This window comes from Ochotona curzoniae, unplaced genomic scaffold (genome assembly GCF_017591425.1).
Source record: "Ochotona curzoniae isolate NIBS_2020 unplaced genomic scaffold, NIBS_Ocur_1.0 scaffold_4701, whole genome shotgun sequence".
Lineage (NCBI taxonomy): Eukaryota > Metazoa > Chordata > Mammalia > Lagomorpha > Ochotonidae > Ochotona > Ochotona curzoniae.
Window position 1 is genome coordinate 52117108 of NW_024467122.1, and position 26285 is coordinate 52143392.

Consider the following 26285-nt stretch of genomic DNA (forward strand, 5'->3'; position numbering starts at 1 on the left):
TTAAAAAAAAAAAAAACATAATAAAGAATTTATTATTTTTATTTGAAAGGGGTAGTTACAGAGAGAGAAGGAAAGACAGGTTTTCCACCATTGGTTCACTCCCCAAGTGGCAACAGTGGATGGGGCTGGACTGGTATGAAGCCAGGAGCCAGGATATGCTTCTAGGCCTCCCAGGCAGGTATAGGATCCCAAGGCTTTTGACCATCCTCTACTTCTTTCCCAGGCTACAAGCAGGGAGCTGGATGGATGGAAAGGCAAATTTACATAAAACAGGAGACACAGAGAGATAAATCCTCCATCCACTGGTTCGCTCTCCAAGTGGCTGCATCAGTCTAAGCTGAGCTTGGAGCTAATCCATTCTGAAGCCAGGAGCTTCTTCCAGGCCTCCTATGTGGGTGCAGTGGCCCAAGGCTCTGGACCATCCTCTCCTGCTTTCCCAGCTACAAATAGCTGGATTGGAAATGGGACATTTAACTAACTGGTGTCCATGTGGAATGCTGGTGCTTGCAGTGGAGTTTTAGGCAATTGAGCTGTTGTGTCTGCCCCTCTACCAATCTTCCCCCCCCCGCCCCCCCAATCAGAAAGGTAGATATACAGAAAGGTGAGAAAGAAAAATCTTCCATTGGCTGGTTCACTCCCTAAATACCTGCAAGGGCTGTAGCCAAGTTGCCAGGAGCTTCTCCCAGGTCTCCCACAGTGGTGCAGGATCCCAAGGCTTTGGGCCATCCTCTACTGCTTTCCCAGGCCACAGGCAGGGAGCTGGATGGGAAGTGGAGCAGGTGGGACATGAACTAGTGCCCATATGGGATCCCGGTGCCTGCAGTGCGAGGATTTAGCTACTAAGCCATCCATCTAGACCCCCTTCTCCCAGTCTTAAAAAAGCAGAATTGCAATTAAGGGTAACTGTCTTCTGAGACAGATTTTATATTAGGTTTGTTTTATTCCTTGTGCTATCAAGTAGTTAAGAGACCCATAACTGTGTATTGGTTAAGAAATGGAAAGTTGGGCTCAGCATGGTACCCTCGTGGCTAAAGTCCTAGCTTTGCATGCGCCAGGATCCCATATGGACACTGGTTTATATCCCGGCTGCTTCTCTTACCATCCAGCTCCCTCCTTATGGCCTAGGAAAGCAGTGGGGGATGACCCAAAGCCTTGGGACTCTGCACCCACGTGGGAGACCCTAAGGAAGCTCCTGGTTCCTGGTTTAGGATTGGTTCGGTGCCTGACAATGTGGCAACTTGTGGAGTGAAACAGCAGATTGAAGACCTTTTTGTCTTTCCTTTTCTCTGTATATCTGCCTTTCCAATAAAAATAAATAAATGAAATAGAAAAAGAAATGTAAAATCTTTAGAAATTTCATGAAGAGTGCAAAGTATGAAAAAACTGCTTGTGACCAGGGAAAGCAGTGAGGATGGTCCAAAACTTTGGGACCCTGCACCTGCATGGGGGACCTGAAAGAGGCTCCAGGCTCCTGGCTTTGGAGCAGTGCAGCTCTGGCTGTTGTGTCCTCTTGGGGAGTGAATCATGGGACGGAAGAGAAGACCTTCCTCTCCGAATCTCTTTCTCCTCTCTGTATATCTGCCTTTCCAATAAAAATAAATCTTTTTTTTTTTTTAAAGCTATCACTTGATACGTATGTATTCGGTATTTTAAATGCTGGCTTCAGTCCTGGTTACTCTGCTTTTGTTCCTATTTCTTACTTTTGTGTTCTGGGAAGCCACAGATAATGATTAAGTGCTAGGGCCCCTACCACCAAAAATGGGCAACCCAGATGCAATACACAGTTTCCGGCTTTGGTCTGACATAGCCTGGTCTGTTACAGGTATCTAGGAATGAAGCAGCAGGTTGTCAAGTAGATGAAACCAAATAAATAAGTATCTTCTTAACATTTATTTATTTGACTGATGGCACTATGGGTACCAGCATCCCATATAGACACTGGTTCAAATCCCAATTGCTTCATTTCCTGTCTAGCTCTCTGCTAATTTGCATGAGAGAGCATGTTTTCTCAGTAGATCTGACTTTCCAATAAAAACAGTAAATCAATCCTGAAAAAGGGAGGGGCATGTCCTGGCTGCCCCACTAACTCCCTGCGTGTGACCTGGGTAATCAGTAGAGGATGGTCCAAAAACCTTGGTACCGTGTACCTGCATGGGAGACCAGAAAGAAGCTCCTGGCTCTTGGCTTTGGATTAGCTGGGCTCTGGCTGTTGCGACCTCTGTCTAAATAAACCTAAAAAAAACTTTCGTGTATGGTTCTTAGGAATATGAAATAGTAAAGTCATTAGAATATATATTTTCTGTTATTTCCTTGTAGTAATGAAACTCTGCAGGCCTGTAATTGTCATAGATAAACAAAATTTTGCTTTGAATTAGGTAGCCTTCATCAAACCTGCAGTTATTAACTTTGTCTCAGAAGATATTAATACCTATTAATAAAGGTTTGGTTTTGTCCTGAAAGACTATTAATAAACAGCACTCCTTTTTTATAGAGATTTCACCTGTTTTTATTGAGTTTCTCTCTGAGACATTGCTTGTTTAACTTGTAAATTACCTTTGTTATCTGATGTAATAAGTTGTAATTATTTGAAAATTCCAACATAATTTCTTTTTAAATTCTTTTCTTTGAAAGTAGAGTTAGAGAGTAGTAGAAACAGAGGTAGTGCATCTGCTGATTCACTCCCCAGCTGGGCCTTGGACAAACCAAAGCCAGGAGCTTCTTGTGGCTCTCCCACATGAGTGCAGAGGCCCAAGGACTTGGGACATCTGCTGCTGCTTTCCCAGATACATCAGCCAGAAGCCAAGTTGGAGCTGAAGCAGCCGGACCTGAACTGCTCCCATATGGGATGGTGCCACTGCAGGCAGCGACCTTCAACATATTTTCTAAATAGTGGATATTGTAATCAACAGAATTAACTGTATGATTTAGAAGATAAAATTAGTTCTTGATTATTTTTAAGTTGCTTGTAAATTAGAAATAAAACAATGGGTGTTATAAAACAGTAGTTTCTACATAGAGCAGTATTTGTTTTAAGATTATAGATAGCCTAGAGATGCCTAGAAAAATGTCTTCAGTTCATGGATCTCTGGTTAGGAACTACATTTGCTAAATGTAACATGAAAAATGTCAGCATTTTTTATTGAATAAATTTGAGGTGCTTTATAATGTATTTCATTGCTTTAAGAGCACCATGAAATTTTTGACTACATGTACACATTGTTTAACTAGAATTGAGTTTTTGTGTCATACAGTTTTCTAGTAATGTAATAGATTTTTAGCTGAAAGTCTTCCAACCATGCTGTAATTTGCCATTTAGTCTGCAATAATATTTTTCGCTGTAGAGTTAGTTCTGTAGGTAAATAAATATGCTCTGAAGTGCTGTATACAAATTGCTTCTCTTTTATCCTAAAATATACAGAACTTCAAGATCATGCTATGTAGAGGCAGTAAAAATGTTTACTTCACAGGGAACATTAAGTTGGTAAAAATAATATTTTGTTTTCCTCTTTCTAAATAGCACCAGTAAATCCAGAGAGTGGTTATACATCAACGCATTCAGAGGCCACCTATGAAGAAGACTGGGAAGTATTTGACCCGTAAGTTTGTTTTCTTTTTTTACTTTTTGCAGGATAATGAAAGTGAATATATAAAGGTGGTTAAATGATATACAGACTGATACCTGATTTACGTTGGTTCTGCTTAAAATTTTTCAGCTATATGGTAAACATACAGGAAATATCATATTCAGTGATTATTATAGTAAACAGCCAATACTCTTGTCAACATTGCATTTCTAAGCTATGATATCTGGCATATTGGGAGTATAATTGCATTTTTTACTAAAGATATTTTCACTTTCACAATAAATTTATTGTTGGGAGGAGCATGTATATTGTAAAGAGCATATTACCATGAATTATGGGGGAGTGGGAGTTCCCAGACTCTATAATTTATTTCTATAATTTAATTCTACAATTAAACGACAAAATTCAGAATTTAAAGTAAAAATTAAAATGAAAAAAAAAGCATATTACCTGTATACACTTTTAACAGGTGACAGGGTGCTCATTTGTATTTTCTCTCACTTACATGCTTTATAAATTTAGTAAGCAAAATGTTTTTTTCCCATTCCCTCCTGGATGTGGCAGCCAGAAACTGTTATTGATGGTTTTTAAATGTTCTGAATTTAGTAATTGGTAGTACTGTTTTTTAAAAGTAACAGTGTTGAACATCTTCTTATAGCTATTATTTCATCAAACATGTTCCACCACTGACAGAAGAACAGCTTAACAGGAAACCTGCTCTTCCATTGAAAACGAGAAGCACACCAGAGTTCTCTCTAGTTTTAGACCTGGTATGTTTATGACTCTGTAAAGGAATGAGAATAAAGGAATTCAAATAATTCTTAGAATAATATTCTCCAGTACCTAAAAGTAGATGAGGTAGCAACCCACATTTTCTCTAAGCAGTACTGGCTAGTTTCCTCAATTTGGCTGGTGTCAGGTACTATTTGAAAAATAAAGTAGACTTTTAACTTGTACTTTAAAATTTTTATTTATTTACTTATTATTTGAAAGGCAGTTATAGAGAGAAAGTTGAGGCAGAAAGAAATCTTCCATCCACTGATTCACTCCACAAATCACTGCAACGGCCAGAGCTTAGCTGATCTGAAGCTAGGAGTTTCTTCCATGTCTCTCACATTGGAACAGGATCCCAAGGCACAAGCAGGGAGATGAATGGGAAGTGGAACAACTGGGACTTCAGCTGGTGCCCATGTGGGATGTTCTTCCTGCAGGCGGTCACTTACCGTACTGTGCACACACCAGTCACTGGTTTGTTTTTTAAATTTTATTTAAATGTATTCTCTCAGCCATACACCCACAACCTATGTTATTTGTTTTTAGTTGTATTGTATTAGAATCGTGTGTAAATTTTAGATTCAACACCCTTTACTCCCCTTCCCCGCCAACTTTCCCTATAGCACCAAATACAATTTGGGCCTCAGTGAGTTAAACCATATGCCAGATATTTTCCTTTACTTAAAATTTTTGTTTTTGCATATTACTCATACCAATAAGCTTTTTTATTATAGCTGAAGATAAAATAGAATTAGTTATGACTTAGTTGTCAGAGAAGAGAATACCTTGAAGTGTGTAGTCTGATATGCTCTTAGAAAGAAATGAACCCTATCTAGAGTGTATTTTGCTCTTTACGTCTCCATTTTTAACTAAAGGTTAAAAAAATATGTCCCAGGCAGGGCCAACACAATGGCTCAACAGGCTAATCCTCACCCTCAAGAGCAGTCATCCCACGTGGCCATTTGTTCTAATCCTGGCTCCCTGCTTGTGGCCTGGAAGGGCAGTAAAAGGATGGCTGAGTCCATGGGAGACCCAGAGGAGGCTCCTGGCTCCTCCCTTCAGATTGGGTCAGCTCTGGCTGTTGCAGCCATTTGGGAAGTGAACCAGTGGATAGAGGATCTTTCCCTGTCTGCCTCTCCTTCTCTCAGTATCTGTCTTTCCAATAAAAATACAATAAAATGTTTTTTAAGAAAGTTCCACTTATTAGATATAGAAACATAAGATATGAATGCTTGAATTACATTTTAATTGGACTTATATGCATTGAAATTTTTAGAAATTGTTATTGCAGTTTTAAGTAAATAAATGCTGTTATATGATACTAATGAAAGCCCTCTGTCTTAAGGCTTTCAGGATTTGAGAAGTATAAATATTTGTACCTGTCTTGGATTGTGTGATGCTTGCTTTTCTTGTTAATAAGAAAACAGGATTGATAATGAAGATGACAAATTTTTGTCAAGTGCTAGGTAGTCAAACATTACATGAGATGGAATGCATCTGTTCTTAAAGTAAGATACTATATAAGAATTTAGGATAAGAAGTTATATGAACACAGTAGATTAAAAATAGATTATGAACTTGTATTTGCTAGTTGTGGACAAAAACAAAGCATACACATTGTTTCAGCAGAGAATTGGGAACCGCATAACTCCTATCACTAATGTCAAACTAGTGCAGTTGTCAGAATCCTGAAGAATGTACCAAACTACAGTTCTGCCTTCAGAGGTTGTGAATCATCAGAACTGGAGCTGCAATATTTGTGTTTGTATTTCTAACTAGTTTCCCTATGATGTTCATCTGGCTTCCTATCTAGGAACTGCACTTAGAAACCACTGACATTAGAACATCCCGTGTCAAATTTCTGTGCCATAGAAGGAACGTATTGTAACTGTGAAATCTCATAGGATAGTTGCTTTCATATAACTTTTTAGTTAAGAATACATGAAATTATCTTTTGAAGTTTCTTATGTATTATTTCATTTAATGTGTTTTTGTTATTTTAAGGATGAAACACTAGTACACTGTAGTCTGAATGAGTTAGAAGACGCAGCACTTACTTTTCCAGTACTTTTCCAAGATGTCATTTACCAGGTAATTAAAACAATTTAAATTTGATTTTTGGCCTATTAGGTACCTTTATGAATCAAGAAACTTTTGTAATTTTTGTGTGACATTTAAATATTTATTTTCTGTAGATTTGTTAATGGATTTCATCAGTATTTTAGTAGCATCATGCTACTTAATTACATGGACTATTAATTTTTCTACCCAAAAAAATGCTTTTCTCACACCATGGTCTCTGCTAGTTTCATTATCTGTTTGCCAGCAGGTGGAGGCAGAAGCACTGACATAGATCCTCAAGTGGAACTTGCCAGGTTAATAACACTTGGTGCTTTGAAACAATTAATATAACAGAAAACTCATTCCTTGTTGGTCATTTTTATTTTCTGTTGTAGTAGTAGTACTAGTAGTCGTACTAGTATGGTCCATAACATTTCAGTTTGGTAGATCCTCTTTTATATTAATCACAGAATTCCAGGTCACTCTCTAGTTACTGCTTTAAGAATTCAGATATGGGCATTTCTCTCCCTCATCTGTGCTGATGGACAGGTAACAGTGCAAATTGCAAATGACTTCTCTGTGGATTATGTGTCTTGGCCTTAATTTTATCACAGATTTATGGTCACCCTATTACAACATTTAATTAAGTAATATGAGTGAATGTGCTTTGAAAAACTACAAATTACTTTTCTATTTTGGTGGTTATTTAATAAGCGTTGACTATCATACAAAGTAGTTGTTGAAGGATTGGGGCAAAGTTCAGAAGTTTGTTGTCAAGCATTTGACGTGTGGTTAGGGAAGATGCTTACGATTGTTTATGTGCTCTTGCAAGACAGAATGTGGTTATTTTCTTGGCATATAGTAGTTGCTGTTTCACAGGAATCAAGATTTCAGAGTTAGAAGTCTGTGGTTCACCTAGCAATGAATTCTAAGAAGGATTTATTTAGCATCACTATCTGTTCTAGTTCAATACTATAATCATGTTTCTTTTAATGTATACATCTTACATATGACACATAATTAGAGGCCACGCAAAATATGTCTTAAAGAAAGAATTCTTAAAATTTTTTTTTTCTGGTTGTTTGGTTTAAAGCAAATGTTCCCCCCCCCCCCCATAGGTTGCTCTTGTTTAGTTTGCTTCTAGGACAGGACTGTGTGGCAAATAAATAGTATAGCAATACCTTAGTTTTCTCTTTTCAGTTCAGTAATTTAGGGTTTTTGCAAGATTATGTTTGAAAAAAATGATATTAGGGCTTTGAATTTGGAAAGGAAAGCTGATTTGGAAAATATAGGCCAAGATTTTGAGCTGACTTCTTATATATGTTCTGGATTTGGGATTTATTTCTTATGGATGGTTTTTGGTTTGTTTATATAATTTTTTTCATAGTGGAAAAAGAAACCTGGAAAGATAAATTTGGTTCTTCCCTTTATGAGCATTTCTTTTTAGTATGAACAAAATCAAGGTTTTTTTTTTTTTCTTCTTGCTTCCACCATTTCTGCTGTAACTCTTCTTTTTAAAATTCTTTAGTATTTCATGTGGATCTAGATAGTTGTCTGAATAGCTTCTTGCAGTGCATATGGCTAATAAAAAGTTTTATTTCTTGTACGTGTACTGCATTTACTTCTGTGGGATTAAGAAACCTTTTTCTTCTGTATTTTGAGATACACTTTCTGAAACTGAAATAAATTATCTTACCTAAACATTAGTCAAGAACAGAAGTTTGAGTCTTCCAAACTATAGAAATTACTACATTGATTATGATTCAGAGTTTAGTTTCCCTTCAGTAAATTTTTGAGGATGCCCGTAGTTAATATTGGATACCTTACATTGGATTTCTCGTTTTGGCATATCATTCTGTCTGCTTTTTAAACTTAATTGAAGAAATCATTGGGTTAGGGCTCCCCTAGTTTTCAGACCAGCAAGCTCCCTTTAAACAGGGAATGATGTCTTTTAAACTTTCAGTGGTGTTGTCTCCATCTACTGGCAAAGAAGAAATATACACAAGGGTCTGAGATGGTCTAAGAGATTTTGGAGAAACCACATTATTAGGTAAGATGTAACTTACATATTTAACCACTATACTATAATGTGGCACAATTAAAGATAGAAAACCTGTAAAATACTGTATATACTCTTAAAAAAATTTACTAAGATGAAATTCACATAAAACAGTTGACCATGTTAAAGTGTACAGTTCCATACCATTTATCATGAGTATGTCAGTTCTGTAACATATACTCTGAATGTTAAGATAGGATCAACTTCATCTGAGTCAAAACTAGATAAAGTATCTTCTTGGAATTTATTTATTTATTTTTATTTTTCTTTTACTCAAAATAAAGTATGAACTTTTTACTACATACATTTTAGTAGTAATAATCAGGAGTTGGCAGACTTTTTTTTAAAAAAAAATTCAGTTTATGATTTAGGTTTTGTAGTCCCTTTTGCAACTACTTTGTCTGCCACTGCAGTATGAAAGTAAGCACAGCGCATAAATGAAACACACGGCTGTGACCCAGCGAGACTACTTACAGAAGAAGGTGATGGGCCGAGTCCGGCCAACAGGCCATAGTTTGTTGACCACTGGTCTAATAATTAAGAGAGTATATACAGTAAATTTACACATTCAAATTCTAGGGGGGGAGTAAGCAAATGTTTATCAGAATTCTTCTTTACACATAAAATATTTAAATTAGATCCACGGTAATTTTCTGTGGACTGAAGTGTTCTCCCCCTTCCCAAAGTATGAGGGAAATTTGAGGTTGCCACTACTCACATTTAAAGATTGACTGATTGCCCAGTTTCATGATACATGTTCTTCTCTTGATTGATAAATAGGGATAAGCTTGATTTAATTCTCCTGATGTAAGCCTTGGAATTTTTAATCAGTGAATTAGTCAACTTAAAATTAGTGACTTCAGTGTGTTTCAATTTTATTTCTTTAGGGGGTGAGGAAAACCTAAAAGTAGAGTAGACACATTATTTTTGTATAGGAAAATAGGTCATTCAAAAAAATTTTTTTAAAGTGAGGGGATGGCACAAAGTGCCATTTTTGTTTGAATTAGTTTTTTCCTTAAATTGGTGCTTTTTCTAGAAATTGTTTTGTAATTAGTTATTGGGGAACCATTCATGAAATGGTGCAGATGCATTTGATATCTGGAAAAGCAAGTGCACGATCACTTCAATGCACATGTTTATATTTATCTTATATTGACACATTATCAGGAAATCCCTCTCGTGGTGTCACTCAGTTAAGAGGTCTCCACTGTATTTAGTTTCTGTTCCTGCAGATCCACCAATTCAAGACTCTAGGTCATCTCACTCCCTCTTCCATCCAGAAGATGACTTCTATCCACAAGCAGGACTGAATCAAAAGACATTTTTCAATTAGCTCTTGAGCTGAACCACCTCCTCAATGACCTTCCTCTGTCTCCATCAAGAACTGGAGCTCAGTTTTTTGAAGAAGTAATAGAACTACTCAGCCCAAACGTGGCTGATTGAAGACAAAAAGAAGATACCTCATATGTTTCACCACAGTGCAGCCAAACTGTGTTGTCCAACTCCTCATTCTGTAAAGTATGGTAGGGGCATCTGATTTTTGACTCTGTTCACCAATAAAATTTTAGCTAGTCAGAGACTTTCTGAGGATGAGTAAAATTAGCCTTGGGTTAGGAGTCCAGCATTCAGATTGTGGTAAACACTCAAGGACAGATAGAGGATCCTGTAGGGAACTTACTTGTAGAGATGTCTTGTTTTATTAGTATAGGTTGCTGTCACTGGAAAAAGGAGAAGCAGGAAGTGGTGGGTGGGGAATCATGGATAGTAAAACTCTGCCTCTTGCCCCTTATTATTTGGGGGTGGCTGTAGGGGGAATCTTAGAACTTAGGCTAATTTTTTATATATCACTGAAAAAGGGAATTAAAGGGTTAGTAGCTTGTTTCCTCTCTAGTCTTTCCCAGAAAAGTCAGCTTCATCTTTGCGCCATGAAAAACAGTCATGTAAATGAAGAATTGTGATGTAAATACCTGATTAAGTTTTCTCTTTTCTTAAATTCTAATTTAAAATTATACTTCAGCCTAATAAGTGTTTTATTGTTAGGATTCTTAAAGTGTAGTGATTTTCTGCAAAAATAGTGTTTGTGCACATTTGGGATTTGTGGATACTTAGTATTGAGAATAAAAGTAATATTGTAGCTTGGGAATAAAGTAATATTGTAACTGGTAGGAAATAATGCTTTGCTAGTTAGATGAATATTAAAAATACTGTATCTTTCTACCCTTAACTAGAAAATATAGTATATCATTAGTACCAATTTTTCATCACAGTTATTGCTTTATTAAATTTCTAGGTTTAAAAAATAAAACCTACATAGTTCTCTACTTCTTAAAAAACAAAATTTAATGGGAAATTGTCTAAAATGCATCTTTTTAAAATTAGGAGCGGTTCGTGAGAAAAGCATCCTTAACTAATGGGAGCAAGAATACACTTCTTGTTTAATAGCTGCAAATATCCCATACATTTTAATAGGCTGACAGTAGATTACTAAGCATATCAAATTAGAGATTTTATTCCATTGAAATCTGCAGTTAGATTTTTAGGCAGCAGGTTTTCTTGTTTTGATTTGTTTTGTTTTTAAGATTTATTTTTATTGCAAAGTTGGATGTGCAGACAGGAGAGACATAGAGGATGATCTTCTGTTTGATGATTCACTCCCCAAAGTGCCTGCAACTGTCGGTGCTTTGCCGATATGAAGCCTCCAAAGCCAGGAGCTTCTTCTGGGTCTCCCACATGGGTGCAGGATCCCAAGGCTTTGGGCTGTCCTTTATTGCTTTCCCAGGCCACCAGCAGGGAGCTGGATGGGAAGCGGGGCTGCTGGGATTAGAACCAGTGCCCATATGGGATCCTGGCACATTCAAGGCAAGGACTTTAGCCACTAGGCCATGCCACTGGGCCCTAGGCAACAGTTTTATAAAGATAAAAATGACTTCATTTTTCCTTTAAGAATAACTAAAGTTAATATAAGCACAATGAATGTTTTATGTATACTCACAAACACATGTATGTGTTTAAATATAAAACTACAGAAAGTTCATGGAAAATGGATTTTTTTATTTTCGTGCAGAACGTTTTGAAATTTATGCATTAACTTTCAATAATACACATTTCTGTGAACTTCTGGGCTTCACTTTTGTGTAGCAGCATATACATTTTTTTATTAGCTTGCTTGTTTAAAGATTTATTTGTTTGAAAGTTAGAAATGGAGAAAGATCCATCTTGCAGCCAATGGTTCTTCGGTTAAATGCCTGCAGTAAGTCAGAATAGAACAGACCAAAGGCAAGAGCCCAGAATTCCGCTCCTGACTCCCCACAGGAGTTACAGGAGCCAAATATTTGAACCATGATTCAGCCCTCCAGGCATGTTAAGCAGAAAGCAGAATCTGGAAGCTCAGAGTAGGTAGAATTTGAACCAAGCTTTTTGATATGGAATGAGGGTTCATCAGTGAGGGCTTAACACACCATGCAAAAATTACCTGTCCCATATATTACTTTTAATTCTATTTTCTACAACTTTTTGAGATATCCTCTTATGTATGTATATAGCTGCTTAATGAAATTTATGTTTTTGTGTACCATAATTTGATTAGCATTAATCTAAACTTTATCCAACTCTTCAAATTTATTTCTTTTTAAGAGTAAGGCTTTATAGAATTTTTGTTATTCCTGTATCTCATTTTTGTTTTTATTGGTTCTGACGGTTTAGTATTTAACCTATCTGCTTACCTCCAGATTCATTGATGCACAAATATTACTCCAGCATCTACTACCTGTTAGAATTTTGTGAAGTAAAACTGTAAAAAGTACCCAAAGGTTGTTGATACTTCCACAGAGCCACCAGAGCACTCACCCCCTACCTAGAGAAGGATTAGATTTTGTGTCTGTGCTTAAGTATCGATAGTAAGACGGTGTCAAAAGTTGACTGTACTTTCCACTTCCACAGGTACGTATTGTACCTGTAGCATTGAGGATGCCTAGTTTTGCTCACACTCCTTCCACTGTTTCTTTTTTAATCAGTGAGTTGGGGGGATGATAATAATGATACTTAACAGGTTAGCACTTTAAATGTGCCAGGTACTTCTTTAATCCTGGTAGCAGCTCTATTAGGTCGCGACTGTTAACATATCCATTTTATGCATGAGGACACTTAAGTAGACTTAAGGGTTAAAAAACTGGCAAAGCCATTTTGTTATACCTGTATGTCCACTAATAGTAAGATATTTGTAGTCTCATTCTTCACATTCTACAGTGTTGCTAGTTTCTGCTGCTTATTAAATTAAAAACTGGAACTCAACAGTCATCTTTTATGTTTACATTTTTAAAGATTTATTTGAAAAGTAGAGTTGCAGAGAGGGGTAGACAGAAAGAAATCTTCCATTTACTGATTCATTTCTCCAACTGGTTGCACTGGCCTGTGCTGTGTGAGACTGAGGCTAAGGAGCTGCTTCTGGATCTCCCACGTGGGTTCAGGGGTCCAAAGACTTGGGCCATCCTCTGCTGCTTACTTGGGCACATTAGCAGGGAACTGCATTAGACGTGCAGCAGTCAGGCTTGAACCTGTATGGGATTTCTGGCAGTTGCTTTACCTGTTAGATCACAATGCCCGCTCCTATCTTTCATTTTTAAAGAAATCACGTCATACTCAAAAGTGGTTAAGTCCCATTGAACGTAACATGTTTCTAATCTGTTGCTGTATATGGTGAATTAAGAGTATATCATAGGGAAAATATCAAGAATATTAATTTTTCAATGCTTGGACCATATTTGAGTTTTAAAAGATATTTAAAGATTTTTTTTCTGAAAAGATGGACATGTAAGATATGTATTTTTTCTTAGCCAGTTGTCCATCAGTTGAAACTGTCTTTGGGTGACTTTTTAAGCAAAGCTAGGAAGTTTCAAGTGCTGTTAAAATTATGATGTTAGGTTAAGGTTTGATAATTAGAAATTCCTGAGTGTAGAATGTGATTTAGATGGGCTTTAGCATACACAATTTATGATCACTATTTTTGTGGATTGATATTTCAATGAATATTTTAAATTAAATCTAGCTCTTCATTATTGGGCTATTAGTACTATCTGTATATAGTTAATAGGAAATTGTGATTTTCTCAACACCAAAGAAAATACAGGCTGTTTAGCATTTTTGTATTGTTGATGTAGATTCTTCTTACATATCCATTGCTTTCTTTATAAAATGTAAATATCCACAGCAGATTATGTAAGATTAGCTCCATTGTCGCTGTTTGGCATATATTATTGTAATAGGCTGTTAGGCTTTGCATAATGAACATACTGTTAAATCTCCATTTTACAGTAATAAATATATATACATATATGCACTTTTTAATATATTAAAATTACTTTTATTTGGAAGGCACAGTTAGAGAAGAAGAGACTGACCACTGGGTCAGTCTGAAGCCAGGAGCCAAGAGCTTTTTCAGGTCTCCCATGCCCTAGGACTTGGGCCATCCTCTACTGCTTTCCTGGACCATTAGCAGGGAACTGGATCAGAAGCAGAGCAGCGGGGAGCACATTATAACTATGTGTAGCATAGACAGAATAACTACTAGGCTGAAATGGATGATTTGGCCTTTAAAAAATTATAGTTTTGAAGAATGCAGTTTAAGAATGGTTTGTAATTACTAAGAGATATAGAAAAACTGAAATAGTACAGGGATCTTTGTATGAAAGTAAGAGAGAATAAGTGGAGATAATGACATTGGCGGATGGATTTTGAAGTATGTTGAGGCATACCTATGTATACATGTACATACATATTTATGTATCTGACCTAATACAGTATTGGTAGTCTCACTTGTATATAGCTTACACATGTTCTTTTATTGTTCATACTAGACAGTATTTACTGCTTCTTCCGTTTATATACCTATGCTCATACTTACCTTTAATATAGATCATTTAAACTCATCTGGCTTGTGTTGCTTTTTCTGCCCTTGTTTCTGAGATTTTGCTTTTGCATCTCATGGCGGAACCCTTTGCTGCCATTAATTCCAGACTTGTTTGCTTTGTTACATTGCACTTTTCTACATTATTTTCTTCACTAACCAGCTGTCTCTGCCTGTGTCTTTTAATATTAAAGCACTTTTCTAATTAGGTAGCAGTATGTTTTTTGAGGATAGGAACTTTTTATAGCTAGCAGTTAATCTTTTTTCACAGTAAAGAAAACTCTTATATTTCCCCATCTTTAGTGTTACTTTTCACTCCCAGTGAACAAATGCATTTTGAAAACAATGTCAAATTTAAGATATATGCTGTATTTAAATAAAGTCATTAAGTGCATAATGAAATTATTGTAACCTAATATAGAAGTTACTGTATAGGAAGTTGGGAAATGTTCAAAATTGGACCTTTGAACAGTGTTCTACTTAGTATGTTTGTAAAATGAGTGGGAGTATTCTATTTTTATTAGAAATTTATTGTGTTTATAGGAAGCAATCCCAAATTTTAGAGGTTCTGCATATCTTAGTTTATGGTATGGAGTAAGCAATAGTAAGAATATGAAAGAAGTCTTTATACACATGTAAAAATAAAATGCTTTTGGTTTTTAAGTTATGAAAGGTACAAGCCTTACCAACAAACAGAAGATTTAAATGGTTCAAAGTTTAGCATTTATCTTGATTTGGTATTTCATTGAAAAAACTGACAGACTAGATGGGCTTTTCTTAACCTTAATTTTATTTTGAAAAGACCCAAAGATAATAAGCTTGATCTTGCCAATAAAGTGGTAATGTATTTATACTATCATTTGGCTTACCAAACCAGTAAGGTATGTGTGGTTTTCAATTCAAGCTATAAAGTTTAAGGTGATTAGAAGAACCACTCTAGCTTTTTTGCACTTCATCTTAAATTATAGTGTATAGTGAGCATCTGGCTATTGTTATTTGCTAAGAGGTAGGATATATGATTTTTCAAAATTGTCCAGAAATTAAAAATGCCCATTTAAAGGAATTATAAACAAACAAGTGAACTGCTGTCCTGTTCATGAAATAAGGACAGAATCTAGTATACTAAGTTATTCAAAATTTGTCTTCTATAAGTGATCAGTTCTCAAGGAAATTGAATATTTGTATAGTAATGCTTGCTTTTTCCTCATTTGTCTATATCCCCTTAACTTTAGATAACTATTTTGTTTACTCAACAGATTTTTCAAAAATAGCTACTATATGTTTAGCATTATCTTATGCTTTTAGGACTTTGAGAATTGGATTTTTAAAACATAATTCCTAATCTCCAAGAATCCTTTGCATGCTTTACCCATTTTGCCATGAAAATTTATACCAGGATGGGATTTTGTCATAGAGACATTTCTGTGTGAATGTGTATGGACTTAGAAATTAAATACCACTAAATTTAGATTGGAATCTGGTTCAGTAAATGTATTGCTATCTGAGGTGCATTAACTTCCATCCGCTGATGCACACTCCCCATATACACACAACAGCTAGGTCTGGGCCATGTTGAACCATACCAACTCCAGGTGTCCCATATTGATGGCAGAGACCTAAGTACTTAAGTCTTCCCTTGCTGCTTCCCTGGGTACTAATGAGTGGGAAACTAGATCCCAGTAATTGAACCTAGCTACTCTAATATGGGATGGGTCCATCTTAACTACCTTGCCAAATGGGGTTTTCTTAAAATGCCACATAAAATGAATATAACTTAGAGAATCAGACTCCTTTGTAAATAGTTTTAGTGGTTGCTCATGGCTTAGATTTCTGTGCTTTTTGAATACTGAGGTATGTATGTTGCAAGAACTGCATTAAATATAAGCAAAAACACAAATGCAGAAATAAGAAAACAATGTGTATAAGGCTGTAGATACAGAATTTGAGAACTGATATATTTGACTATTAGATTTTTAAAATGAAGTAACCCAACAGTACAAATCTGGGTGTCTTATCTGAGTCTCCAAATGTACAATCACTAGAGTGATACTTGAAAAATCAGCTATTAAAATCAACAATCCAGACATAATCTTGAAAATTATTTACCTTAATAGAATTACAAAGTATTTTAGTAAGTGAAGAAGAAGAATCAATTTTGAGTAATTACTGAGAAGGTCATTGAGACAGGTCAGCTAGAGGTGAACACACAGCCTGCCTAATATTTGGATGGATGCTACCTGGCTGGAAGATGGAGCTGATTGGCGGATCAGAAATCTCAGAGGGAAACTTTCATTTTTAGTTTAAATGTTTATTAAAATCATATTCCAATGAAATACTATTAATATTATAAACTGTTATTTATTAAAAGTGAAATAATTACAGCAATAACTACCCTACTTTTAGATTGCTTGAAGTGATTTCTATGTGAAATGTATTTGGTTTGAATAGAACTTAGTAAAATTTCTGTTACTTTAAAATATGAATTTTTAATTCCATTAGAATACACCATAAGAATGAGTTGCTTCTATTTTATATTTGTTTGCTGAATTCTGTTTTTGTATTTCTTCAGGTTTATGTGAGGTTAAGACCATTCTTCAGGGAATTCCTGGAACGAATGTCTCAGATGTATGAGGTAAACATTCTTTGTTAATAACATATGTAGATTAAATTATTCATTATGGTACCCATTTTTAGATCATGTATAATGATTACTTCTTTTCCCCTGAATTTGTAGATCATTCTTTTTACTGCTTCTAAGAAGGTGTATGCAGACAAGTTACTGAACATACTAGACCCTAAAAAGCAACTGGTCAGGTAAATTTAATTAAGAAATAGTGGAAATGTCTGTCACACTGATCTATGAAATTATTATGATTCTATTTAGTTTTAATGGCCATTTTCAGTTGGCTGTACATACAGAAATTCATTGTATTGAATGATGAAAATAACTGAATTTTTAAAGTCCCAAAACTCTTTAAGAGTTCCTGATAACTGTAGACAGACGTTCTTTAAAGGATACAAAAATTAAAAATGCATTGATTTACTGTGACATCTATATCCTCATTTCTTTGGGATTGGAGGGAGATGGGTGTGCTTGTGTAGTTTTTTTTACTGTGTGCATGATGCTTCATTTCCATAAGTCTTTGAGATAATGCATGCCAAAATACTTTTTTTTTTTTTAACAGTACAGATAAGTAAAAGTTTTATCAGCAGAAAAAACTCTTGCTTTTTTCCTTTCAACACAAAATTTAACATGGAAAGAAATGTTAACACAAGCCCAGTCAGAAACAATAAAATATTTAATCATTTGGATTATCCTGATCTGGACCCAATTGTTTATGTGCCCAGCCAGCAGATAGTGTTCCTTGGTTAGGCAGATGTACGATGGGTGATTTTTAAAAAATAGTTTGAAAATTAAGCTCCATTAATTTTGTCAACTGAAGTTAAATATTAAGACTGAAGCAATCTTCTACATTTTGTAAGTATCAGGAGTTAACTTTTTGATTTTTTGACCTAGAGTTTAAAAAGGTGACAAAGAAGGCTCATAAAATCTTCAGTAGTTACATATTAATTTTCTTGAATACTTTCCCCCATATTGTCAGTCTGTGAAAAATTCCAAAGTATGACTAGCAATTTTATTATCGAGTGGTTGTAACTAAACTACCAGCATGCACAAAAGTATATACAAAAGTATATTGTTCTTTATTGTCATTTTAACTGACTTTAGTAAAAGCATACAAATGGTTTTGCTTTGACAGTGTCAAGGATTCTGAAGATTTCTGTTCAGCGTATCTAATGTTCCAGAGGGCAGTGCTGAGCAGCACAAGCCCTTTCCTTTTGTAGAGTTCATTTTAATGGGAAACAGATCATACTTGTGCTATTACAATATGTTACAAAATCAACTAAAGTTATGAAATCTACACCTTTGGGAGTTTAAACTTTTAGATGCATTTCAGAAAACTTTAAGGAAGAAAGGTTTTTGGGATAGATACTGCATTTGTTAGAGATTTGTAGAGATTATCTGTATTAGTAACAAGGTAGATGCTGAGAAGTTCCTGTAATCTCAGTCCTGTAAATTAAAGTACAGTTTGTTGGCATGGAGGATCTGCTGTTAGATGGCTGGCATAATAACTTTTTTTTCTAAATTTTGAAGTACTTGCTATTGATTGTATGTGCTACGGAAAGCAAGCACTGCTATCAGCTCTTAATGTTGCTGACAAACTGGAGGAGTTTTAGTATTATTTAATTGAAGTAACTGTAATGTTTACATACTTGGTTTTTCTTGTCGGAGTTTGCTATTAGTGAAGAGGCATCTTCACTAATCAACAGTGAGTTTACTTGCTGCACCTCCCTAGTCTTGTTTTTATTTCAACGTACAAATTCCTTTAAATTTCCACAGGCAGATGGCCACTTGACTAAAATTAAAGCGTTTCCTATAACTGGGGGCTAATCAAGTATAGTACCTTTTGTCTGTAGAATTCCCCTCTTATACTTTCAATCTGAATTTTTGTGTGTTGGGAAGTATAAAAATAATTTTTTGACAATGATAGATTTTGTGGCTAAAAACTATGTAGTTAATGATATGAATAGGTTGTAGCCATCAGTTTACTTAGTGGGATTAAGAAACAGGGAAGGTAAACTACCAACTATTAATGTATAGAATAGGGTATTTCAGTGTGAAAAAGTCAGTATGTCTGTTAATTCTTAGTGATATCAGGCTAACATTTTTACTATAAATGGTGAATATATAATTACTATTACATAAATATTATAAAACTTTCAATAGATGTTTAAAATTACATCATTTAAGATAACGTTGACATAAAAAAAAGATAACCTTGACATGATGGAATGTTTTGCCCTCAGCCCTTTTCTCAAAGAGTATAACAAGCAAAAAAAAAAAAAAAAAAAGGAATTTTAAAAAAATGCCCACACAAAAAATAAAGCCCTCTTATATTTTCTATTCTGGCATGTACAGGAATAGGGTGGCTGGCTGTATGGTATACTGGTTAGAGCAAAAGACTGGGAGCCAGAAGGATCTGGGGTTCCAGTGAAGGGCTAACCACTGACTTTCCGTGTGACCTTGGGCAAGTCACTCTTTATCCCCTTGTGCCTCAGCCAGCCATCTGGAAAACTGGTTAAAAAGCAGGACCTCACTGACAACCAGATGCTGCATCTGAGCTGAGCTGTCCTGGGTAAATAAATTACAAAAGCAATTTCAATTTTTGTTTGTTTGTACAGTTTAGATTTTTAAAAAATCCTCCTTCACAATGTAACAGTTCAGGATAAACCAGTGTTTTGAATTAGTAGTTTTATTTGGTGTGGTTTCAGTTTTGTAGTAAAACTGTAGCCCGGAGTCTAGGCACATAATTTGTATTTGAAAGACTATGGTATATGTTATATGTAAATGTTTCAGTCAGTATTTGTTGGACTTCTTAGAGTTTTTTTAAGTTAATTTTTTTATTTTTATATTTAGGCATCGGCTTTTCCGTGAACATTGTGTTTGTGTACAAGGAAACTATATAAAAGACTTAAATATACTTGGAAGAGATCTTTCAAAAACAATAATAATTGACAACTCACCACAAGCCTTTGCCTATCAGGTAGGAATAGAATTGCTAAATAAACTCAAATTGGAAAAAACATAATGAAGACAAATGCTACCAAACAGAATACCCTGGAGAACACTCAGAATTTTCAGTGATGGACTTTAGCTAACTGGGATTCATCTTCTAGAATTAGAAATGCCAAATTGGTATATTCCCTGTGGAAAATTTTCTTTTATGAATGAAACAAATGAAAGAACATTCAAGTAGTAAATATGAACAAGATGGAACAGATCTCTATCAGTTTATTGGGTTTTTCTACCAGCCGTTAAATCGGTAATTTAAATATACGCATGTTTGAGGATTCAAACTAGCTTACCTATATTTTTCTAGTCTATTTAATCTTTTGAAGTATTTTCTTAGGCTATTTTGTTGGTGTATCATCAGTATTTCTTTGAAATGCAACTACAACTAAAGATGAGCCATCTTTTAGAGATATATTTTACTTTATGTCCATGTGTGAGACGATTTCTCTGTTTCATGATAAGTTAGCAGAGTAGGACAGCTTGGAAATGGATTAGGATATAGATGAGACAAGACTCTCTTCACCTGTGTTTCAAAATGAAAAACTGCATGGTGCTGAAATGTGTATGATACTTTAGGTCTAGTTTTTTATTTGTGCTAAAAAAATTTTCCCCTAGATTCTGTCATTTTAACTGTCCTCCATCTCAAACACAATGTTTAGCCTAAATTTAAAAATAAAAGTGTTATTTGCTATCAAACAAACATGGTTTGCATTCCTGTTTTTAGACTTTTCTTGAGAGAAGTACCATTGAGTCTTGATTCAGTTCCTGCTGTGTTTCAGGTTATGCTAGTTGTTAGAACAACATAGGACATGAATAAATAAAATGTGTATTCTTTCTGTTGATGTTCTGTATAGTAATGATTTGTAAATGAAGATATGTTTTCAGCAATGTTATAATGTCTTAACCTTGATTTAATGAAGCTCTTGTTTACTTTTATGCACACCAAGATGCAACACTGAAAAACATTAGGCTCTGTTTTGTTTTGTTTCTTGCACTATTGACTTGTCGAAGACAACTCTCGAGACTTCTTTTTCATAAGAACTTTTAGATTAGGGTTTACTTAAAATCTATTGTATCTTCTTTGTGCTTTCCATACCAAATAAAATGTAATTAAAAACATTTAATACTCATTTATCATTTCAGCTTTCTAATGGAATCCCTATAGAAAGCTGGTTTATGGATAAAAATGACAATGAACTTCTAAAATTGATTCCATTTCTGGAGAAGCTTGTAGAACTGGTAAGTTTGTCTCGCAGTTTATATTTTTGTATTGTATTTTTCTTAGCTATATTGAAACATCTTTTTCAATTTCTTCATTTTATATGTATTGGTATTTTAATAGTCAACTGTAGAGGGAAATGAGGGCAAGAGTTGAAAAAGGAGTATGGGTGTTTTGAAACCCTGTAAATTAAAATTAAGCACATCAGTGTTGAAAGGCATATAAATTTTTAATAGTGACAATTATACTATGCTCTTTCATTCTATTCACCAAGCCATCATGTTAGAAGCGACATGGATTTAATTTTCATAATTCTCATCTAGAATAGATGCTTATCTCACTGAAACTTTATTCAGGAAATTATTTTCCTTCATTTATAGAATGATCTTAGAAAGTAAATTAAATGAATGCTTTTACCTATCTTTTGGCCTCTTACAACTTAATTGTTAATCGAAAGTTAAAAGTTTAATGAACAAAGTTTTGGTTTAAAATCTAATTGTAAATTAATTGTGTATGATCTTTGTATACTCATGTTTGATATTCCTGGAGGACTGGTTCCAGGATGTCAGAGAGATGCCAGAATCTTTGAAAGCTCAAATCTTTTCATCTATTTGCACATTGTCCTGCATCCTTTATTCGTGTTTGAAGGATCTTCTACTGCTTTCCCAATTGTATTAGCTGGAAGCTTGATCATAAGCAGGGCATCTGGGATTTGAACTTGTACCAATTATAGGATGCCAGTGTCACGAACTGCAGCTTTAAACCCTATCAGTCATCATTGCATTACTTGTAATATGTATTACAATGTAAATATTATGTAAATAGTTGTGTTACTGTATTGTCCGGGAGGGGGGAGAAGAAAAAGTATAAATTTGGAGTACAGATGTAATTTTTACTCCACCCTGTGTTTTGTATCTTTGGTTGGTTGAATGTACAATCGAGACCACCTAAAAAGGGCTGATTATTTTTGGCCGGGGGGGATGTTCAGTTGTACAGTAAAGTAGTGGCATATCTTTTTCTGTAAAGTGAGAATGTTATGAGGATTCTATTTTTGAAATTATGTGGTTTATTGTTTTAATTATTTTTAATGTTTACATAGTTGAGAGGGGTGCATGCCCATGTGGGCTTCTGATTAGGGTAGGATTGAGATATGGAAGAAGGTAAATTTATGTGGTTTTAAAAATTTTTTTTTTTCCCACACAGAATGAAGATGTCCGACCTCACATCAGAGACAGATTTCGCTTGCATGATTTGCTGCCCCCAGATTAAATACAGAGACTTGTCAGATCACTGAAGGGGGAGAGAATGCAGGACCCTTTGGACTAAGACAAAGAAACATTGCCATTACTGTTGAAATTTTGCATTTTTGTACCCCGTCTTGCTTTTTCTTATCTTTGGTGCCCAATAATAATCAAGGGTTACAGAAAGAGACTTTATCTCAGATTGAATACATACAGTAGGTAGGCTAAAACAGAAGAGTCTTTAGAACTAGTGCAACTCCAGTGAAATTTTTTTATGTACAGGACATCTGCAGTTTATAAAGAATTCTGTTTCTGCCACCAGCAGTTTGACCTGTAGTCACACAGGATTTTATGATAATAACAGAGATGAAAATGGACTTTTATTTTCTCTCTGTTTGGTGCTCTAAGTGGGTTTGTAGCCACTTTTCTGTTACTTTACGATTCTCATTTCAACAGGAATGGCCAGTAAAAGTTGTTTTATTTTTCCTGTTTAAGGTTTATAACCTTTTTACATTTTTGACCTGTATTAGATTAGAATTTCATTATGCATTCCTTTTAGTTGAGGCGCTTTATAGTTTTCTGGAAATAGTCAAGTCAGTTTTTTGTTTTTTTATTATACATTTGAATGGCCGTTTTCCTGCTTTGTCTGCCTGCATATTGTATATTTGTTTAAAAATATTCTCTACTTTTAGTCTATGTAAGTTTCATTTAGAAAGACATACATTTATATTTTGTTTCTGTAATATTCTACTGTCGGTGAAATCTTTTCAGAAATCAAGAGACTGGGTAGAAAAGAATATACAAATGATTAATATACAAAAGATTTAAACCATTGTGATAGTGTCTATTCCCAGATGGTAATATCTTGGCAGTGGCACACAGGCTTAATGGGTAAAGGTATACCTCAGACTTCACTGTGTTCACCAATCTTTGAGGAGAATGAGTTTGGTCACCTGTTGGGCTTTAGTTACCGCTGCCTTTGGTTTTCTCCAGGAATGAAGTATTCAGCACAGTGACTCAGTATTTTAAGTTCTTTTGCATGGGCTGGTAGTACCTCTGTTATGCTCTCGGTTACAATCAGTTTAAAACTGTGTAACAGGCTTGGTACCTAACAGTAGCTATGCATAATCCTGTGGCACAGTACACTCCCAAGCCACCAGTGCAGTTAATATGCTCTCATAGTGGTTTTCTATGTTATGTGAAAATAGTCATCAAGCCTTGGTTCTCTAATGCAGCTCCCACAAGAGGTTGATATTTTTATAGTGGCGTGTAATCTCCTTTTCAGGAGGCTTTTTATGGAAGGTAGAATTTGTAAAAGTTAGTATGCTTTGCCTCTCAACTGCATTGACATGCCACAGGCTCAGACTGTTTTTATGTAAAGGATGTCAAAGAACGGCACTTTTTCTAAAGAGAAGTTTGATATTTTGTATGCTTGTTAAGAAAGTACAGTATTGGAAATTAAAGGTGGACAACTGATAATTGAGGAGTATGTCAGTTAATTTTTTATGTATATTACCTGTTTACTTGTACAACTGATTGTACAAATTACATGCAGCTTCATTTTCAAATGAATCCTTAAAATAAGGAAATCTTTTTAGGAAGACATTTAGTTTTTTGTATTTTTGATTTTAAAGGCATGAGTTATGTCAGTTTTCAGTGTATTAATGAAGATTTTAACTTTTCATCAGGTTGAGTGTTTTCTTATCTGTTGTGTATGTAGTTAGCATATTGTGTCACTGAACTGTTTAAAAATTTAGCATGTAGAGCAAGCCTGTTTTGTGGAAATTCCTTATTCATTAAAAAAATAATAATCATGGCAGTTTTTCTGCAAACAACCAAACACCCAAGCAAAAGCATTTGCAATTCAGAATACTGATTTTTTTTTTTTAAAGAAAGGTATTTTGTTTGCAGGAAAAAGTACTACAGATTCATTTTAATGAGAATCTTTGAAATGTATTTATCTTTAGGGCATCTGGGCATCTTTATGCTGTTTGTCTTCTGTCTTTCTTGAAATAAAATGTACATATGTTACCTTTTCATATGCTCTTGCTCAAAATTGTGAACCTAGATACATTTCTCCTTGCTCCCTTTATTATTATGTTCAAGCAGTAAAACCTTTGCAAGATCTGAACTTTCAGTATGCATCATAATTGCTGAAAGTTTTCCTTATTAGTTAAAGACAGTCTCAAAGGGCTTTCCCAAAACGAAGGGAATTAAAAGCACCTATGCCATTGTGCCTATGGGCACAGTTAAATAATAAAGAAATTCAATCATCATTTATCAATGGTAAGGTTATTTTCAGTCCTGTGCTAGGGGAGTCCTCAAGTCAACCAAAAAATGAATCAAGCATAACAAGTTTCCATAAAGAAATTAAGAAAATTTTCTTGAGAGCAAATTAATATATGTATATATATATATATACATATGTACACACATTTTTTCATTACTTTATTTGGATAATTTTGTTAAAAAGGCAATTTAGACAGCTTCCTTCTACTTTAATGTTTTATCTTCCTAACCCTTTATCTGGTGGTAAATGAATGTTAAGCACTTCCATTTAGTTGACTGGAAGTGTGTATTTTTCTAATTGATATGCGCCCAAATCCCTTCAGCTCAAACAGGAAACACAAGCTATTTTAAACTGACCAACAGTAAGTGCAGGAGAGATGGGTACCTTGTGAGACACAGCAAACACAACCTGCGTATATGTCATAGCTCTGAAGTATGCATTAAAACTGTGCTATTTCCAGTGATAAAATGTCTGACTTTTAAGGCATTCTTTTAAATATTTGTATCATTATTAGAGAAGATATTTTGATCAGTTGTTTTTTTAATTTCATGTAATATATGTAGCTCTAATCAGATTTATATCACCATATTTCTCCTTGGGTCCCATGAGGGAAATGATGACAATTCATAACCATAAATTGTTTTATATTAGCTAGTATGTATATTTATTTACTTGATGGCTTTATCTGTTTCCCAAAAATTTGGGATTTGTTAAAAGCATTGTGTAACTTCTATAAATGGCTATTTTCTTGTAATTGTCAGTGTCAGTGAAATGAATGTGTACATTGTTTTTTATATTTCTTCTTTTTTTTTTGCGGATTAACATACAATGGTTTTCTTAAAAAGTTATATTTGGCCAATGACTTTTTCAGTTAAATACTACTTTCATTCAGCCTCTTAAAGAAGTTCATTTCTCAGTGTTTCTGTTAGATCAGTTTGCCTGAAAAATAGACTTCATCTCATCAATGAAGAAAACATTTCATTATTTCTACAAATCTTTCGAGTGAGCACAGAATTCTTCATAAGGACCAGCTCTCTTCTACGTCTGTGTCAATCACATAAAGCTGAAATGTAAAGGACACTGAAGCCTTCATTTAATTGTACTAATATGATGGTATTATATACTACATCTTTAGCTAGCTAAGGTTTCCTGACCTGACTTCTAAGCTGTCTTCCTAGGTATTTATTTGTTATCTCTTTTAATCTTGTGTATCTAAATTAACTTAGTTAGTAGTTACACACCGAATAACTATGCCAAGCAACTAGGAAAGAATGTTTATTTTATTTCCCCTTATAGGGGAAGAGTGGACTGGGAACAAAAATGTATGGGCCAAAAGGCCTTAGGTTGTCATTCACTTTCTTATTCCTCTCATGAGCTATTTCTTCAGTATAGTTATTTTTTCAGTGCTGACATGCTTATATCATTTATTTTTCATATCTTCCCTATTTTGAAAGCCTGCTAGGAATTTCAGTAAACTACACTTAAGAACCACAAAACTCAGTATCTTATATTTAAATGCTATT

At 34.7% G+C, this 26285-nt stretch overlaps 1 protein-coding gene across 4 annotated transcripts in view; it reads left to right on the top strand.

Moving 5' to 3' along the window:
* The window catches only part of CTDSPL2 (CTD small phosphatase like 2), a 71004-nt gene extending 46700 nt beyond the window's left edge, over nt 1-24304 (top strand). For 3 of the 4 annotated variants that reach the window (XM_040969883.1, XM_040969880.1, XM_040969881.1), the window contains exons 6-13: nt 3518-3596; nt 4243-4354; nt 6363-6449; nt 16950-17012; nt 17115-17194; nt 19857-19983; nt 21156-21251; nt 22435-24304. In XM_040969883.1, the coding sequence (XP_040825817.1) occupies nt 3518-3596; nt 4243-4354; nt 6363-6449; nt 16950-17012; nt 17115-17194; nt 19857-19983; nt 21156-21251; nt 22435-22500 (710 nt within the window). In that variant the 3' untranslated portion in view covers nt 22501-24304. Of the gene's footprint in view, nt 1-3517; nt 3597-4242; nt 4355-6362; nt 6450-16949; nt 17013-17114; nt 17195-19856; nt 21125-21155; nt 21252-22434 lie in introns of those variants that run through there. The other variant, XM_040969884.1, reaches the window with a different exon arrangement.
* Nucleotides 24305-26285: the final 1981 nt, after the last annotated feature.